The 18,694-nt window shown below is 27.7% G+C and overlaps 1 protein-coding gene across 1 annotated transcript; it reads left to right on the top strand.

Moving 5' to 3' along the window:
* Positions 1-720: 720 nt before the first annotated feature.
* Positions 721-17,876, top strand: LOC129960180 (trypsin-1-like). Its single transcript, XM_056073388.1, has 7 exons — positions 721-895; positions 3,054-3,568; positions 3,780-3,886; positions 13,121-13,220; positions 14,766-14,946; positions 16,198-16,340; positions 17,202-17,876. Exons 1-7 carry the CDS (start codon positions 841-843, stop codon positions 17,379-17,381), a joined length of 1,281 nt encoding a protein of 426 aa, XP_055929363.1. The 5' UTR covers positions 721-840; the 3' UTR covers positions 17,382-17,876.
* Positions 17,877-18,694: the final 818 nt, after the last annotated feature.

Below are 18,694 nucleotides of genomic sequence, written 5' to 3' on the forward strand. Positions count from 1 at the left end.
TTTGTTAAAGTAATATATTTGAATTATTTCGGATAAAAATGAAACTTTTATACAAATATTTGATATTTGATAATGTGCAGCTGTTTTAGAGATCGCTGGTTTAGAGATTAAAAAACCGCTGTTTTAATGAAAAATTTTGAAACATCTGAATAAATAATTTTCAAATCATGCCAAAATAATAAACAGTTCGGAACTGCAAAATATAGGTAGTAAATCCTTTTTTCTTGTTATCAAAGACAACATATAAGAAATTTTTTTATATTCTTGTATGCCTTGTGATAAAAAATATAAACTTTCTACAGAACTTTAACATTTTAACTATTTTTGATGCATTATACCAATTGATATGCCGCATAGAATTCCATTAATTCTTAACCAGCAAATTATGTTAGTATTAAATTAAATATAATCTTTTATGCAATGGGAATTTTCTCTCACGCCTGAGTTGATCATATTTCTCATTCGAATCCGATACCATAATTTAGATCGAAGGAAGCATGACCGCACATGTTAACACGTTTTGTTATCGGCATGCCGGTGCTGTTGATGGGATGGAATTGTTTGCCAACCCAAGTTTTAAGCGCAGATCTTGAATGATAATGACCTGCCAACCTGCGCCAAATGAATGGCGCGCAAGTTAAAAAGGCATTCGCGGCGTTCTAATGAGATATTTTCCTACAGGAAACAAGTCAAGGAAGTAGGTTAGCTTTCCCTCTCGTACCCAGAGAGAGAACGGCAGAGGCCAATCCATTCCAGGTCGCTACTCCAACCCACATATAAAGCTCTCCAACACTTATAACATTTCATTTTTTTACCGAAATAAGGAAACGAATCAGTGCGATGAAACTCTTGTGCTCAGTCATCTTTGTCTTTGGATTTCTTTCCACCGGGAATGGTAAAGTATCTCTTATCGCCTTGGAATAATGGATATTTATATTCACTACTGACTCCTACTGTCTGTGCGTTTTGTTTCCTCCTTATCTTTGTGTTGACCCAATGTCAAAAAGTGGAAACATAAATAGAAGGAATATTGCTTCTTGATAGAATGGGAAAGGTTCATAATTTATATGGATTTATTTTCAAAGTGAAATATTTACCATTTAGCCCCATAAAATGAGCTGCCAACCCTAATGATATAAAGGATTCTTTAAATTATGAAACGAAATATTAATCTCAGTTTTAGAAACATTTTAAAAGTAGATATCTTCATGAATTATATATTACTAGTCCAATGAAAAATCATTTACTACAAATTAATTTAATGAAAAGGTAAATCCATCGACGGATTCTCAATTTCGATAGACTTATATTCTAGGGATAGATATTTATGATTAAAGGCCTTGAAATGAATTCTCAAATTTAATCATTATATATTATTTCATAATTACAAAAAAAATATTTTCCATTTAAAATGAGTATAAATATCAATTATATTTAAATATATCATTAAATTATAGGCTGCTATTCTATTAAAAATATTTCACAGCAGATTAATTAAATTAAAACCGATTATGTTCGTGAAGACAGTTTATTAAATTATTAAAAATGCCAATTCAATTTTGCAGAAATTATAATTATTAAATAAAATATATTTATAAAGAAAAGGGAAAATATTAAATATAGCGGATACCACTGTGTATCTATTGATGTATAAATTTACTTCCATATTGCAAGGTTCAAATTTTCTTTCTAGAGCAATTTTATTTGATGTTTTCGTATTAAATCTTGAAATTCATTCACTGTTAAAATTCGTGTTTTCGGTACTATTTTATTATCTCTCAAAAGTCCTTGATCATTTAATTTATGGAACTAAAACTAAATGTAAACCTGTATTTTGTATCTTATTCATCAGCCACTTTTAAGATTTCAGGAAATTTAAAATTATTTTAAATTAGGATTTGTTACAATGAATAATTTTTTCAAATTATGTTCAATATATATAATTTATAAAAGATATTTACGGCGTTTAGGGTTTCTTCACCCTCGTGAATTTCTTTCGTTTGATTAAAACTTAATAAGATTCAGTAGTCATTTATATCAAATAAAATTATTCCTTTTTTTATTTTAAATGATTTAAAAAAAAAGAAGTCTCTTTTCTTGCAGCTACAATAAAATTAACATATTAATTTTTCATTTTTGAATGAAAAAAAATTCTAGGCCAATAAAAAGGAATGCAATTTCTGAAATAATTACTCATGATTTGTAAGTTGATCTAAGGCGCTAATGTTAAAATATGCAAATACCATTTAATATTGCACTGTTTTGAGATTCTATTCTTTTTAGTAGCGTTTAGGTTGTTTCTTAATCAACTACATCATATTATTTAAAAATGCATAAATGTATTGTTCTGTATACTATAATTTCTATTTTAGCAGTTAACCTATAAAAGCCACTATGGTATCTTTTTATCTTCATTTGCGACACGCAGGAAATGTTAAGCATAAGATTATAAAAATTAATTAAATGCAGTTTTTTCTTTTCATAATTTAAATTTGTTAAAATAATCCCAATACCTCAAATTAGTTTTGTCCAGGTTCAGTTTCTTTAAATATCGTAAATTATTTTATTCAGAGACGATCTCAAATTTTTTCCTTAAAAAATCTTTATTATTAAAAGAATAAAAAGACGAATTTCAAAAAGTAAAAATAGATTTTGTTTCCTTTCTATTTTTTGAAAGCGATGGGGTGTTTGTTTTTTTTCTATCATCGGACGTTTTTCTTATTTGTATTTTAAAATTTGAGAAATATAGCATGCATCTTGTTTATTAACAATTTTTTTTAAAAAATTAATATTAATGCTTATAATATAAATGCTTATTTCATCTATAAAACTAGCACCTCCATTTACTTTAAACTGATGAAACAACTTATATAAACTATTTTCAATTTTATTGAAGGGTGTCACTCAAACAGACTGCTTCATAAATATATATTTGGAATAAAAATCTGAATTACCACAGAATATTTTCAAGAAAGTTTCTTATTTAAACAAGGTAATAAATATTTCGAGTACATTTAATAATTCACGACCATCTGCATTGTTTTTTCTTTCAGGCTATTTCAAAGTTCCCGGGATGAAAACTGTGGACAGCCCATTAGATCATTTACTTCGTGAAGGTCCAGGAGGACCTTCTAATTCCGAAGACGATGATGAACCATTCCAAATTGCAGCTGCTCCTCCAACAAGAGATTTCTTCGCATGGAAAACTCCAGAAACGTTTTCATTCTTTCACAAGCCAGAAGTGCAAAGCATGCACTTTGATATGGGAAGCCCTTATGTAGCACCTGGAAGCTCTTATTTATCAGATGGGTATTTTGGAGTTATGCACGGTGACAGCAAAATGTCCAGCTACATGATGGGCGGAGAACAGTTTTCCTATCCTGTATCAGGACGATCCAAGTTACCCAGTTTTGTCACTGATGACTTCAAAATTCCCAGTAGGCTTCCAGAACCTATGGCCTTGAGAGGAAGAAATCAAGATACCGATCAACAAACTAACATGATCCCAGAAGCTGAACAAAGAGTTGTTGGTGGCAGAGATGTATCTGAAGGGGAGATACCATGGCAGGTAAAGTATATTAAGAATTTTTGTTTTATTTGGATTAAACATGGAACATAAATTCAAAATAACATCAAAAGATGAGAAAGTGTTGAGAGGTATGTAACACTTTCATTTTGTTTTAAAAGACATGTAGGCTTAAACTTAAGTCATAAAGGTAAGTCTTCTCCCTTTCGTACTTCTGAAATGGCCTTTTGATAATTATTTCTATCTATTTCAGATTTCACTCCAGAGAAAATCCATGAAAAGTGGTCGTATTTTTCACATCTGTGGTGGATCCATCATCAGCAGAGAATGGGTGGTTACTGCTGCACACTGCGTAGCTTTGTAAGTAAATTCTTCTAGTAAAATCAATTTTTAAAACGCATCATATAAATCTATTTAAATATTGTTTTCTGGATTTAAATTTTTCTAGTTAGAGATATCGCACATTTCAACACAAATATCTTTAAATATTTGAGGCTGCGTTAGGATGAAATGTTTGCTTTATATTGCGAGTAAAATTTTCATTGATTGTATTTGCCACTTTTACTTAAACGTAGAAAAAGAAAATTCAGAGACCCAATATAAATTTACAATTTTTCACAAACAAAGAATAAAGAATTTAATTCATTCTTTCTCTTTCTTTTTTTAATGCTAACTGTGGTATAATTCATTTAATCGTATAAAGATAATTATTTCTCCGATTAACTAGTAACAAACTATATGAAATTGATCCTTAAATTAGGATTTAATTAAAAATATCTAGATGAAACTATTATTATAATTCTAGATGAAACTAGGATTTAATTAAAAATACCTAGATGAAACAAATATTATAATCCTAGATGAAACCAGCATTTATTTAAAAATATCAGAAAATTAATGCTTTTATTAAATGTTTTATCTGCGATATTTTTAACAGAAGTTCATTTTCCAATTAATCTAAAATGGAAAAAAGATAAAATAATAAAAATATTGTAAGACCAAAAGGGTGATTTATAAAAATCATTCCGTTTTCTTAATTGAATTCGAAATTTTAAAAAATTCTGAATCAATATACCCGGATAAAAATAGTTATAAATAATAAATTTTAGCGCCAATTCTTTCTTTCCCAAAAGGAAATCCATTTTATTCTTTAACCATTTCAATATTATGAACTGTGCTAATGTCATTTCTTCGTAAAAATCTTTTTGAAGTTAGACGAAAAATAGATTATAAAAAGAGCACAAAAATTTGATATTGGTTAATTTTATATTTATATGAATATAAATAATATATTTATATAAATGTATATATATATATAATATATTATATAATATATTATATATAATGTATATATTTTTAAAAAATATAACCTCAAGAACAGTATAAAAACTTAGCCTTATAAAAAATTGTCTCCTATCTAAGAAATGATAAGAAAGAAAAAAATGTGATAAAAAAAGTATTATATTCTATTAACAGAATGGGTTTAAAGGACTATTCAAGTGGTGGAGAAATGAAGAATTTAATTAATAGTTTATTTAAGTATATCCAAACATTTTCGTAAAATATTTTATTTCTAACCTTGGCAAGCTTTTGCGGGTTAAATGAATCTTACTACGCATGAACAAATTTCTCAAAATGTTTCTTTAGAGTTGTAAAAAAATGAATAAACAAATAAAAATAAAACTTTTTGCGATCGAGAAGAGAGATATAGTATTTTTCCAAGGGATCAGTTTTTGCTTATTATTTATTTCACTTACAAAAAAAAGCAAAAACATTTGACAGTGAAAAGAAAAGACCTGAAGAAAGTTTACTGTTTTGTTACTATTTTCACAAATATTAAGACGTTAAATCCATGTTTTTTTGGGTTTTTTTCTTTTTCACATCTGGAATTTTCACGTTATTCCTTTTATTTTTCCGTCTTCCTCATTATTAAAAGGATTAATTAACTAGTATCAAGATATGTTTGCTGAAATGTTAGGCCTAAATAGGAATATGATGAGTAATCCAAGTCCTTTTTTCCCATTAATAATTTTTAAACTATTGAGAAACTGAAACAACTGATAAGAAGAACCATAACAAAATAATCAAAAAGATATAATATTGAATTATAAAATTCTTAATATTGCAAAAGATTTTTATGCAAAACCCACAGTTTTCATATGACAACGCTCAAACAACAGATAGCTACCATGAGTAGGTGCAATTCATTTCAACACAAGTATAATCCCCAAAAAAATCACTTATGATTTTTTTTAAATTCATTCCTTTTAGTAATATGTAAGCAATAATCTTTCTTAATGATAAAAATAGTATACTTGGAGTTTCTTTCAAATAATTATTGTTTATAATAATGTACAACACTAGATTAATACAAATTAATCTAAATTTATTCCATCTTGTACTGATTTTGGCAGTTTTTTTTTTATTATTATTGCTTTGATTCTTTTACTTATTTTCGACAGAAATTTGCAATTTTAGGTTGAAATTATATGTTTCAAATTAATCTCAATATGACGCTCTTCAATTTTTTCCTAAAGAAATTAAATTTATAAGTTGTGGAAATATCATCCCTTTTTTAACTTAACTTTAACCTACTTTCTATCGAATTCAACAATTTTTTCTTCTTTTTCTCAAACAGCTCAAACCTTGGTATAATTCGCTGTCCATTATCAATGACATGTAACTATCTGAATCTTGCGACTGTTTACAAATAAAGTCTTTTAAAATAATCGGCCAAATTGTACCTTACGGTAGGGGTTTCTCAAAATGTTTCAAAATAAGATGCTCACTATCGTTGATACACTTGTAAAGCAATTTATTTTTCAAATCATTTAATGTAAAATTGATTCGACCTTTAATGCAAGTGTTAATTTACAAATAAACTAATTTATAGAATTAAAACATACTCATGAGTACGCATATGTGTGTAATATTAAATATATTATGATCTGAATACTCTTAGAGTGAGCAAATTTTACAGCTTAAAATTAGCGTTTAACCATGCTAAATATTTTCTATAGCAAAATTTTATATTAATGAAGCATTTCAAAAAAAATCTCTACTAATTTAACCAATTATATCTCAAAACAATCATCACTGTACTAATTATAACAAAATTTGGCAGGGCATGCATGAAACTTATTTACTTTCAAGCGTCATCAAAATAATTTGGAAGGAAATTTATTGTAATTTTTATTTAAAATATGAATTTATATTTGAATAAATCTATTTATATGCCTGAACGAATTAGTACTATATTGAACTATATTCATTAATTTATTGATGTACTTTTTGAGATAACTGCTATAAGTGTTTCAATAGGTATGCGGTAGATTTTCTGCGAAAACATATTTTATTAATTGTCATGAATATCATTTTAGGTTATCAGAGATCATTCTTTTAATATTTTTGTTTCTTAACAAAATTTTAATATAGCTCACAAATGAAAAGCAAAATAATAAAAATAATGGAAATAAAAATACAGAGATTTTAAAATTTATTTTTATATTAATTATTTAGTAAAAATATTAATGACTGGCACATTATTAAACCTGTTTTTAATTAATTAGACGTAGACAAATATTCCTTAAATCTTCAATGTCGATTGGAAATTTTCATCCATCTCTTTAAAAAGAAAAATAAATAACTACATCAGTGTCATATACCAAAACAATAGGTATTGTATCATAATTCACATTCCAGTAGGCCCGTATGCATAATTTTTACATAAGAGAATTCTTATAAGAACAATTCCTATAAATTAAATTTAAGAGTTCTGATTAATTGCAATTTTCGGTAAACTGTTTGGAAAAACTATATGCGTATCAACAATTCGTGTATTAAACTGAAACTACTGGCAGTTTTTTTTTTTTTTTTCGGTTTAGTCGAATTCTACATACCAATTCGTTTCTCCTTTGCGTTAAAGGGAACGGAATTGAACAAAACGCATAGTATTTAATGCTGTTTAAGGTTAATAAGGATTAAAAAAAAGTTATTTATATCTTAATTCACTATTGTTCTTATTTCCTTTTATAAAATTAAATTTCCTTTGATGCAAGTTGAAAGAGCAGGCACCCATACTTGCAGAAAGCGCTCTTTTGCTCTTTTTTCATGGTTGAGCAACTGTTGAAACATTAAACATGGGAGATGTTAGAGTTCTATCCTTGATATGCAGATAAATATAGAAGATAATTTTGTTCTATATTTAATAAAGGGATAAAAATGTCAGTGAACGCTCTGTGAAACAGCGGGAGAGAAATTTTCGCTGAACTTCACCCCATTTGAGTTCAAATGCTGATCATTGATAAGAAAAGAATGATTCATTTGCAATGTATTAACTGACTTTAATCCGCTATGTAAACCCATTTATTCAGATGCTATCATCGCTAGATTTTGTAAAAGTTCATGGCCATTTCAAGACTCTTTATTGAATGAGAACTGAATTTCAGATTTATCTGATTGTTTGAAATAAAGTATACTTATTTAGACCTACCTAATAGCGGCATTATTTGAAACATGGAGGAAACAACGCGATAAAGATCCAGAAAATGATAATAAATGATTTTATAATAAACACAATTCAATCGGGGTATATTATTCAATCGTAGTTCATTTCAAAGCATAAAATATCAAATTAAAGAATAAAGTTAAAAATGTGTGGAAAACGTAAAATAAAAAATAGAATTTTGTTTTTAATGATGGCACAATTTGTTTTATCAAAAAATTTTAATCGCAAGTTAATTTTGTAAAAACTTGTTTAATAATTACAAAATATTTTAATGGAATGCATTCTAAAGGAAATAAACTACAAGAAGCTACTTCATTAATAATTTTCCCGAAACAGCAGTCACTTAAGAAGAACTTTATCTCTCTTTAAAAATATTTGCTTATTTTATCTCTTTTGCTTGCTTATGCAACCAGTATTTAATTTTTTACATGTAATCAATATGTAGTTTCATACTTAGATAAGCAAAATGTAGATGTATTCGTAGATAAACTAACTGTTGATACGAGAAATGCAAATTATTTAAAAACAAGTCAAACATTATTCAAAAAAATTGATAAATTTAATCTAAAATCTTTTAGTTGCAAAAAGTGCCTAATGAATTCAACTTTCAAATCATATTTATTTCATATTTTTTTAATATTTCCAAAAACCTTTCAATGAAACGATAGATATTTGCATCTCTTTTATTGCAAATTGAGTCATTATATGATTGCAAACTCTCGGAAAAAAATTTCGATACAAATAATATTTGTTACAACTTATTGCTTCCAATTATTTTCTTTAACTTGGTTTTCAACATAAAATGTTAGAGTATAAAGCATTAAAAAAAAGGAGGTAATTTCAAAGCAACAAGATAACTTTTTCTTTATGCAAGAATAAAAATAAAATGATAAATTGTTGAAGTATCGTAGTATTGTCAATCTCTGATAGTAAATTCTTCAACCGAAACGAAGTCATCACCGGAAACTCACTTTTTCACTTTACTTTCTTTTTCATTGTTTCATTTTTAGCCTCTAAAAGCTTTCACGGTGATAAACATAAGAGGAAACCAATAAATGTATTGCTTATAAAATGCTTAGAATGATTTTCATTGTATAATTAAAACTTCTTGTATGTTTCTTAAAACTCATTGAGGAAACCATAAATTTGACACATCCTGCTTCAATAATATTTAAATAAAAGACAAAACTAAGGAGTTAACTTGTTAACATACTGTTTGTGTTAGATGAGAATATCCCCGAAAGGAATTTTAAAAGAAAATCGATAAAAAGTATGTTATTTACTTCCTTCTGAAATGCTTATCTGTGGTAAATATTCACTACATTTTAAACAAAAAGAAATTAAAGATCATTAACAAATTATTAAACCATTAGGAAATTTCCTTTCTGTTTTGCTTCCTCTTCCTAATTTGGCTTTAGCTCGCCCTTTTCCTGATTTAGATTTTCCGCAGCATAGGGATCGCCAAAGCCTTGAAGAGTTCCTTGCGATATTGTTCCGCATTTTTTTTATTAATAACCATACCTATTTTTAACAAAGCTTTTTTTTATTTAGAACAAATCTAAATATCTTTATCAAAAATTAATAGAAAATAGCTGAAATTTGATAAACTTTTTTGAGTTTTGTAGCAATCATATGTTTACATGAATCATTGTGAGATGATTATGGAAATTTATTGTGATTTTTTCTAGGAAAAACTCAAGAAGTGACCTAATGATGCATCATTAATCTAACTAAAATTACCTTACATTTATTGCACCTTTACGGGAATTAATTTGCTTATAAAACATCTTTTAATTCTTTTAATTGACAAACAATATTTGTTTTTTTTGTTTGTTATTCGCAATTCAATTAAAGAAGAGCACTGGCATTGTAAAAATGACAACCTGAAACGTACTTTTCAATTTTGACTTTTCCTCTCGATTGGGGAAACGTGATACCTTTGTCTGCTCACTTTTCTAATTTCCACACCATAACAACACGAAGTCTTTTAACAACAATTACTAAATTGTATATTGTCTAGGGCAGCTTTTATGTGGAGCTTAAACTCGAATCTCAGCCTTTTCAACAAGGATTGAAATTGCATTTTTCTCACCACGGAATTACCCTGGCTTTCAAAGCTGTATTAATTTATAAATATTCTTAAATTAAGGTTCAGCAGAAGTTTAAAATTTGACTGTTTATTTGAAAAATAAACCGAAATCTCATGTATATTTTGAAAGGGATGTGTTGAGCCTGAACTAAATACCAATTACTTCACATAAGCAGCTTAAAGTAATTTTTAAGATCTAAGAAATACGAAGAAAGAGAATTAGGTTAACTGAATTTGAAGTAGTATAGAGGTATAAAAATTTCAAAATTCTTAGTGCAAATTTTCAGAAGGCCCTATTAAATTTCTTACAATTTATTGCGCTGAGTTTCATCCTGGCTTTACTTGAAATCGAAAGATTTTATGTATTCGCTTAAGCATAATAATTTCAAATTCATTTAAAGTTATTGCATACATTCATTGATAAATGGATGAAAATGTTAAATCTTTATATCGATAATAGATGTTACGAGAGACCATAATAAAAGGCGTACCATAATAAAAGGTTTAACTCATCATCGAGTGACGTAAATCAACAGCACTACGCCAATGTAATTATGGAATCCATTGAATGCACTTGAAGAAAGTAGAAAGATTTGACGCCACATACAGTGTTAGAAAATGAGCAATCAGAATTTAGATTATTTCTAATGCTAACCACATTACAGTGATGTCGATTCACTTGACTCCATTAAGCTTTGTCTATTTAACAATTACTCTAATAGGATTTAAATAGATAGTTTAAATCACGAAAGAAAACATGGAAATTAAATTTTTTTTATAGGCTATTGAATTTTGAAGCTTATATATATCAAATAATCATTGAATTATAAATTTAGAAATTTATGATTTTGATAAAAATGTTTCAGGATATTTTTTTAAAATTTAATTTATCCAAAACTTTAAAAAAAATTAAGAAAAAACTTTGGCCTGAGAAAAACTCAATTGCAGAGATTAATAGAAAAATTATTGAACGAATTACTGAAGATCAATTTAACTAGTTTCTTCATATAACAGGAAGTAATGTAGTTTGTAATGTGTGGAACTTGAAGAACTTACTGACTATAGATAAATTATGAACAAAGAATAAAAATTCTTTTAAAAAAAACTAGAAATTTCCCATGGATTATTTTAAAAAATTTCTGCTTTTAAAACACAAATTAACACCTCCAGGCATTTTAATCAAAGTTTCAAGAGCTATTAAACTGATGTGACTGAAATATTCAATTATAAATGTCTACCTTATTGATACAATCTGTTCTTCTTAAAATATATTAAAACCAAATGAATCATTATCAAATAAAATCTCACAAGAATGGAGATTATTCATAAAACTTTCCTGACTCATTTAAAATAGCAGCATATATATGCAGTATTTAATTGCATTTTGTCTTATATTGTGCTGTAATGCCGCTTCTTTTCCCCTCCTTATATATACTCAATGAGTATACAAATTTCATTGGTGCGATGCGCTTGACATGTCTCCCATGAGTATGAATTGGCTTCATGGAGCACTCTTCATACTTTTTTAAAGTGTTAATAAGCCTTATAGAAAATACACACTTCAAATTTTTTCATTGTTATACAAGTAAGCGATGAAATTTTTTTTTAAAGTTTAAGGTTCCTTATTTTAGAACATTCATTTTGCATACATCAGCCGATGGACCATGGAATTACTAAGATGCAAGTTGAAATTTTCTAAATGAATATTATTATTCTAATTCACATAGTTGTTTTAGTGGCATTTCATCAATTGTCATAACTAACGAAAACTACAACCTAGTTTCTGCTTCTTTGCATAATAGATACAGTTTTAACTTTTCAATTTCTGCCCTTGACCTTTGAATGTCATTTTCTTTTATTTTCTAATGAGAAAAATAATAACTTTGATGGTTTGCACAATTTAAGCTCGATTTGGTGTCCAACCAAGCATTACGGATGGCAAGAAACGGGAATCCGCTGTTAAATTGGGCAGAACTTTCTGCTCAGGGAAAATCTGATATCCTTTTGATTTCAACCAGAATGAATTCGTAGGGCTCCGTTATCCAGCATTAAACCAGCATGCAATTTACAAAAAATTAATATGTTTAAATGTAAGTCATGAGAACTGGTCATACGCTTCTTAAATAAATTTGCATACACATTTTCCATTTTCCCAATTACTCGACAGGAGGCTCTAACAACAAGCATTAATATTTCTTGTGACCTTCAATTTTTTTTATTGTTTAAAATCTAAATTATGATAATGAATTAAACATACATTAACAGGGAAAATTTCTAAGAACCATAGATAAAATTCAAAATCTTTTTCAGTATATCAAATTATAATCAATATATTAACTTGATGAAACGAGAAAAAAATATGGAAAATGCGCATTTATTAAGGTGACAACCAAGTTATTTTACAGAAATTTCATAATCTAGAGTCATTTTGTGATAGACTATACGAGTTATTGAAATAAACAATCATTGTTTTCAATTAACAGATAAAGAGCATAGAAATTGAGCTACGTTTTCGATTAATTTTTAATGAAACGCTCTCAGATTTAAAGTTCTATATGGATATTTACAAGTTGATGTTATCAGCTTATTTTCTTTCTTTGTTCTTTTAGTTTCTTGCGATTATACCATAGAATTACCTTAATAAAAATTTCAAACATATCATTTCTTTTGGTTTATACACTTGAACATAAAATATTATAACTGAAAATATTTTATTTATTTATTTAGATCACGTTTTAAACTTTTATTATTTATGTTAATTTGTATGTGTGACTTCAAAAGTGCGAAATGCGATTGAAACTTTTGGATCAACTATTTAAAATAATTTAAAAGATTAAGCTTAGAACATTAAAGTCTCTGCATAATTGCATAAATTTATTGAAGTGACTTTCAAACTTTTTTTTCAACATCAGCTTGTACTCGTAGATTAACTTGCATAAATCAATCTCAAGTCGATGTAGCTAGTAATTAAAAACATATTACGTCTTTTTATTTGCAGAGCTTTGCTGTCTAACTATAGAGTTGTTGCTGCTACAACCAATCTTCGAGATGAAAATCGAATTAAATCTTTGAATGGGGGAGATTATTCAGTTCATAAAGTAAGTGATGTCGTTCGTATACAATATTGTAACTATTTCTTACTTCTGTTAAATAATTCAAAAATGTTTACGTCTTTTTTCATTTTAGATTCCCTTTTTTATATTTGTCTTTAAAATCTTTGTGTTTTTTTATACTTATTTCTTTACGAAAAATAGCTTTGAACTCTAAGTTTTAAGGTTATTTTGTTACTTATCTTTTATTTATTTAATATTTCTTTCAATCAATTTGATTATTGAATTCATTTGAAATTTAAAAGTATTCCGTTTTAAAACTTTCCTTTATTTTTTAGCATTTCTAAATTAAAAAGAAAAATATTTTATTCAACTAAAAGCAAAGATTTGAGATAAATCGTAACACCGAACGTAATTAAGTATTTTGTGCGATGAAAATCATTAACAGAGATCTCATTAGCAAAGACATCAAAATAAAAAAATGGCAAAATTAATACATCGGTTCTGTGCGCAACCCTTTTTTTCGCTCTATATACATTAATTAAAGCGAAATAAAATAAGGAAAGTGTAGAAAAATTATTTACACTAAAAGAACTTTCTTTGTAAGCTTTTATAATGAAAAAGGAAATAATTAAGAAAGTGGACGCTAAAAACGAATGTTTGTAACAGAGAAAACTTTCTTAATCTGTTTGAAGATGAAGGGTTTTTTAATATATTCTAAACAGCAAAACCGAATGCATTTGAGACGCGATGTAGCTGAATAATTTCGAGAAAAAAAATAAAGGAAGTTTAAATGCAAAAAAATTAACAAGCATGAAACTTTTTTCTGGAATTTTTACGTAAGAGCTTTTTTTTTATTACCGTCAGCTGTGTCTCTCTAAATATTAAAAAAGCTTGAAAAAATTAAAACGCATTTTAAAAAAAGCAAGATCTAAAAAACGTTTCAGGTAAAAAGGAATATATATATATATAAATTTTAGAAATATTTAAAATTGAAAAAAAATTAAAGCACGGAGAAAAATTGCGCAAATTAATCAGGGGATACTATGTAATGTTTGTTCATTTATAAAAGCATATAGAGAGGCATACTTTTTATGTTAGAAGACAGAGCGCCGAACAAAAGAGAAAAAATGAAAAATAAATAAAAACTGATAAAGATACAATTTTAATGGTTACGAAAAAGAAGTAGGATCGACAACATGATAGCATATATACATGAATAGAGCAACAAATAAAGCAATTTAAAAAATAAACAAGTCCCAATGACAGAAAAATACCAACTATTAATTAATACGTTAAAAAACTATTTTCAACAAATAAATAAACACGAAATTAGACACCTCCAATTTATTTTTTATTTAATTCATCAACTAGAGCAAATCATATAGTTTAAGACAATTCTTAACTTTCAAAGATTGAAATATTTCAAAGAAGTAAAAATCTTCGCATTTATTTCTTACATTTTTGTTTCATAAATATGAATCTCATGAAACGAGCTTAAAATGATAATGATCATGTAATTAAATTTGTTTTAACTCTTTTATGTGTTGTAATTAATTTTCTAATTAAATGAAATGATCTCTATCATTCCAGGTTGTGGACGTTCAAATTCATGACCAGTATGACATGTTCCGCTTCAGAAATGATATTGCTCTCATTCGAGTGGATCCACCTTTCCAATTCAGCAACAAAATTCAGAGTATTTCTTTACCCTCTCCTGGACACACAGCAACAGGTCATGCATATGCCTCTGGATGGGGACTCATGCAAGAAGGTAAAATGTTTTTACATTGCATGAAACTAATTTTAATTTTTATGAATTCATAGCATAATGTAGAAAAGAATAAACTATTTTCCCCTATCGATACCTAAAGAATCTCTTTTGATTAACTTTCACTGAGCAACTTTGTCACCCAACATTACAAATATGAGCATATAGACGTTTCGCAAAGTAATTGCACCAGCCCCGTTCATTTGAAAATAGAAGACAATGCTACAATAGAGCCAGTTCATATTTCCGTATACTTATTTATCAAGCCAGCCAAGATAATTTAGCTTTGGAATCTATTTAGAGTCTTGCAGGACATTGTAACTGCTTTTAAGTTATCATGAAATTAATTGTTAAATAACATTCGCGGCGATATTCAATACTTGATCTATGATGCCATATGAGCTGACTGTAATGAAGGAAATGAGGCATAAACCAGAACATCTAATTATTTACTTACCACCAAATCTTCTCACGCAGTCAAAATGTTATTTAAAAATTATTGAAAATCGTTGTTTTATTAAGGACATACACTAAGAATATTATATGAACGTTTGTATCAAATGATAATACTTTTTTTCATTGCATTATGATCATGAAAATATTCAGTAGTTATATTTTTTGTCACATCTAAAATAAAAAATAAATATTTTTTAAACATTAACAAATAAGTTAAACCTCAATTTTAATGAGAAAATGTTTAACAAACATTGAGGAAAAGAAGACACTATTAAAAAGAAAGAAGAGTTTTGTTTTTGTATTAAAATTCGTCTCAAGACAGTTAAGTTAATAAATTAAAAACCAGGTGAAAAGAACTCGTGAGCAATCAGTAGCATTTACTTCAAAGAGTTGGAAAATATTTCAAACATCGCTTTCATTATCAAAATTCAGACTACCGTTTGTTAGCATTATAACACCAGTAAGCTGTTAGGCAATCATTTATTCACTCATCTTAAATACAGTTAAATAAATAAAATCTTTTGAAATGACTCAAATTTTTAAGATTTATTAATAGATGTAATTAAAGGATTTTTCCATACCAAAATTATTTAGGCTTCTTGAATGCAGAGCGTTTTAGGTCATTTTAATAAAATTGTAGGATTTCTTATTCAAATAATCCACGCTTCGAAACCATTTAATGGGCACTATCCTATGATAACATTAATCTGCTTACTATGAAACTTTTATGGTGATAATTTGATTCAACAATTTCTACTGAATGATAAGTCGTGTCACTTAGCTTGCTTCCTTCCGCAGGCGTTCGAATCACACCAAGCACACTGCAAGCGGTGGAACTTCCTTTGTTGAGTGATGCTGAATGCAAACAAGCCTATGGTGACAACATGGCAGAAACAATGATTTGTGCAGGCTACAAAGAAGGTGGTAAAAGCGTTTGCCAGGTAAATATGCTTTACACCTTCTGCTGTCTAAACCAGAAAAAAATGTTCTCCTTTCAATCAGTTTTGTAAAATCTTTCTTCATCTTTCTTAATTTAGAAAAATCTTTCTCTTAAATAGGCTAAATTATTATTTATACAGTTTAGGGACTCACTGTTAAAACTGAAACGTACCACTATAAAGAGTGAAAGATTTAGCCATGAAATGAAAACATTATTACTGTAATTCATTAAAAACGTGGAATATATTTGTCTTCTGTTTTAAGATTAGTCCGCTTTAGAAAAGTTGATATATTTTATGAACATAGTTTGCAAACCGGGACAATTTTTTTCTGTTAAAATATTTTTAATATAACATTTATTTTTAAAAAATATATTTGTAATTAGTCACTCATTTGCAACTTAAAACACTAGATGAAGGCATATGAACTATTTGCTAAATGGGAAGTTTCTCTTTTATTTCTTTAATATTTTCTTTTTTTTACCTTTTCTATTAAGCAAAACAGTCAAACAGTTAAAACAAGAAACGTCTTTGAGGAGCTGAGTCATTTCCTTTCATTTGATTTGATCAGTACGTAGAGTTAATTTGATTCAGGAGATTTGAAAAGATTATCTTCTGAATCAAAGATAGCAAATCCTACACAGAGGACATCTTGTCCTTAATTAGTTCATCTCATTGATTGCATAGGCCATGATGAGGCGTTTCTCTCCCCTGCAATGAAATGTATCTCAGCTAGAGTGGGAAGAGGAGTCATTGTGGCCACACGTTACCACTCCAGCTTCAAACATTTTAAACTTTTATTAAATTAAATGTTTCATTGCTTACAGAAAAGAATTCCATATTAACAATTCATATAATTTTTAGGGAGATTCCGGTGGTCCTTTGTTTCAATCCCATGGAGGTGGTGCCGTTCTGATTGGAGTCGTATCGTGGGGTGTGGGATGTGCCAGACCTGGAAAACCCGGTGTATACACAGAAGTTTCTCATTATATTGATTGGATCCATGGAATTACTGGAGGTGCACGTTCAAATGCAGTTAACTAAAACTAGGTCCTGTTACATAATTTATTAAGTGAGTTCCACCGAGGGATGCCATACGCACAAAAGTATGCGCAGAATTCTATTAAGATGTCTATGCGCAATGAGGTTGTTGTGTCTCAAGAAGTAAAATATTAATTGTGATGCGACTGATTTCGAGAAAAAAATTTATAGAAATTCTTTGATAATCCAATTGTATAATTATCAAAGTTTGTAAGTCTGGATCTTAGTCTGTATGTCTGCCTGATATAATGCCCTTTTTACTTATGAATGTTCAAAGAAATTATAGGTCTCTATGATATTTATTTTTATCACAAGTGAAAATATATTCCTTGAATAAGGTTTTATGTATTCTATAATCTTATCAAAATTTTTCAATTTCTAATATTTCCTTCAGCACTAAAATTAAACGTATTCAGTGTTTCAAATCCTTTCAATTTCAAAATACATTCAATAGATCCGTTTCAAATAAAATAAAAAAGACACTTTTGAGAAAAGTTTAACTCAGAATTTAGGATGAATTTGTAAATATATTCAGAATTTTCTCATAATTTCTAGCTTGTTAAATAATCTTATATGAAATGGAGTATAAAAATTAGTTAAAATAAGAAACCTGATATGAAATCAGTTAATTATACCATATAAAAGTAACGTTATCTATCCATTTTTACACAAATCGATGTTTAATTATTAATTAAATAAAATCGATTAATATCTCACATATAAATGATTTATATAAAAACATGAAAAACGCGTTTACAAATAATTACACGTAATTTATAAAATCATTAATTTTGCTTAATTGGATCTGAATTTTAAATTACTATCTAACTCTGAGAGGAGTTTTCAAGCAATACATATCTTAAATATTCGAGTTGAATTCGATTTTAATTATGATTAATGATTTCCTTATGAATAAAGTTTTTTTAATGTAGTTGAAAATACTGGACCAACAAAATAAGTTACAATAAAATATGCTTTTTCTTCTTCATTATCAAATATTTAAATTTTGTAAATTCGAAGCATTTGCATCTTTTTTTGTAATATTCTACTGGCGATTCAAATCGTTTCTTCAAAAATGACACTGTGTGTAAATTAAAAGATTATAATCATTTAGTGTCAAAACGCCATTAATGTACAAAGAATGTTTTGAATCGTTGACTGATGAATTAATTTATGTCTTGTCACTTTTTGTCTTGTATCTGTATGCTGTTCGTGAAAATAAACTTCTTGCAAATGATGTCGTTTCTCATTTTGTATATATATTAGAAAGTAACATCAGTGTCTGATGGATAGACAAAAATTTTAAACTAAATCTT

Source organism: Argiope bruennichi, chromosome X2 (genome assembly GCF_947563725.1).
Source record: "Argiope bruennichi chromosome X2, qqArgBrue1.1, whole genome shotgun sequence".
Taxonomy (NCBI): domain Eukaryota; kingdom Metazoa; phylum Arthropoda; class Arachnida; order Araneae; family Araneidae; genus Argiope; species Argiope bruennichi.

Excerpts from the sequence above, each read along its gene's own strand:
- LOC129960180 (XM_056073388.1), top strand. The coding sequence starts at position 841 with ATGAAACTCTTGTGCTCAGTCATCTTTGTCTTTGGATTTCTTTCCACC. Across the intron at positions 14,947-16,197 it reads ATGGGGACTCATGCAAGAAG|GCGTTCGAATCACACCAAGC; the intron begins GTAAAATGTTTT and ends TTCCTTCCGCAG. Across the intron at positions 16,341-17,201 it reads GTGGTAAAAGCGTTTGCCAG|GGAGATTCCGGTGGTCCTTT; the intron begins GTAAATATGCTT and ends TATAATTTTTAG.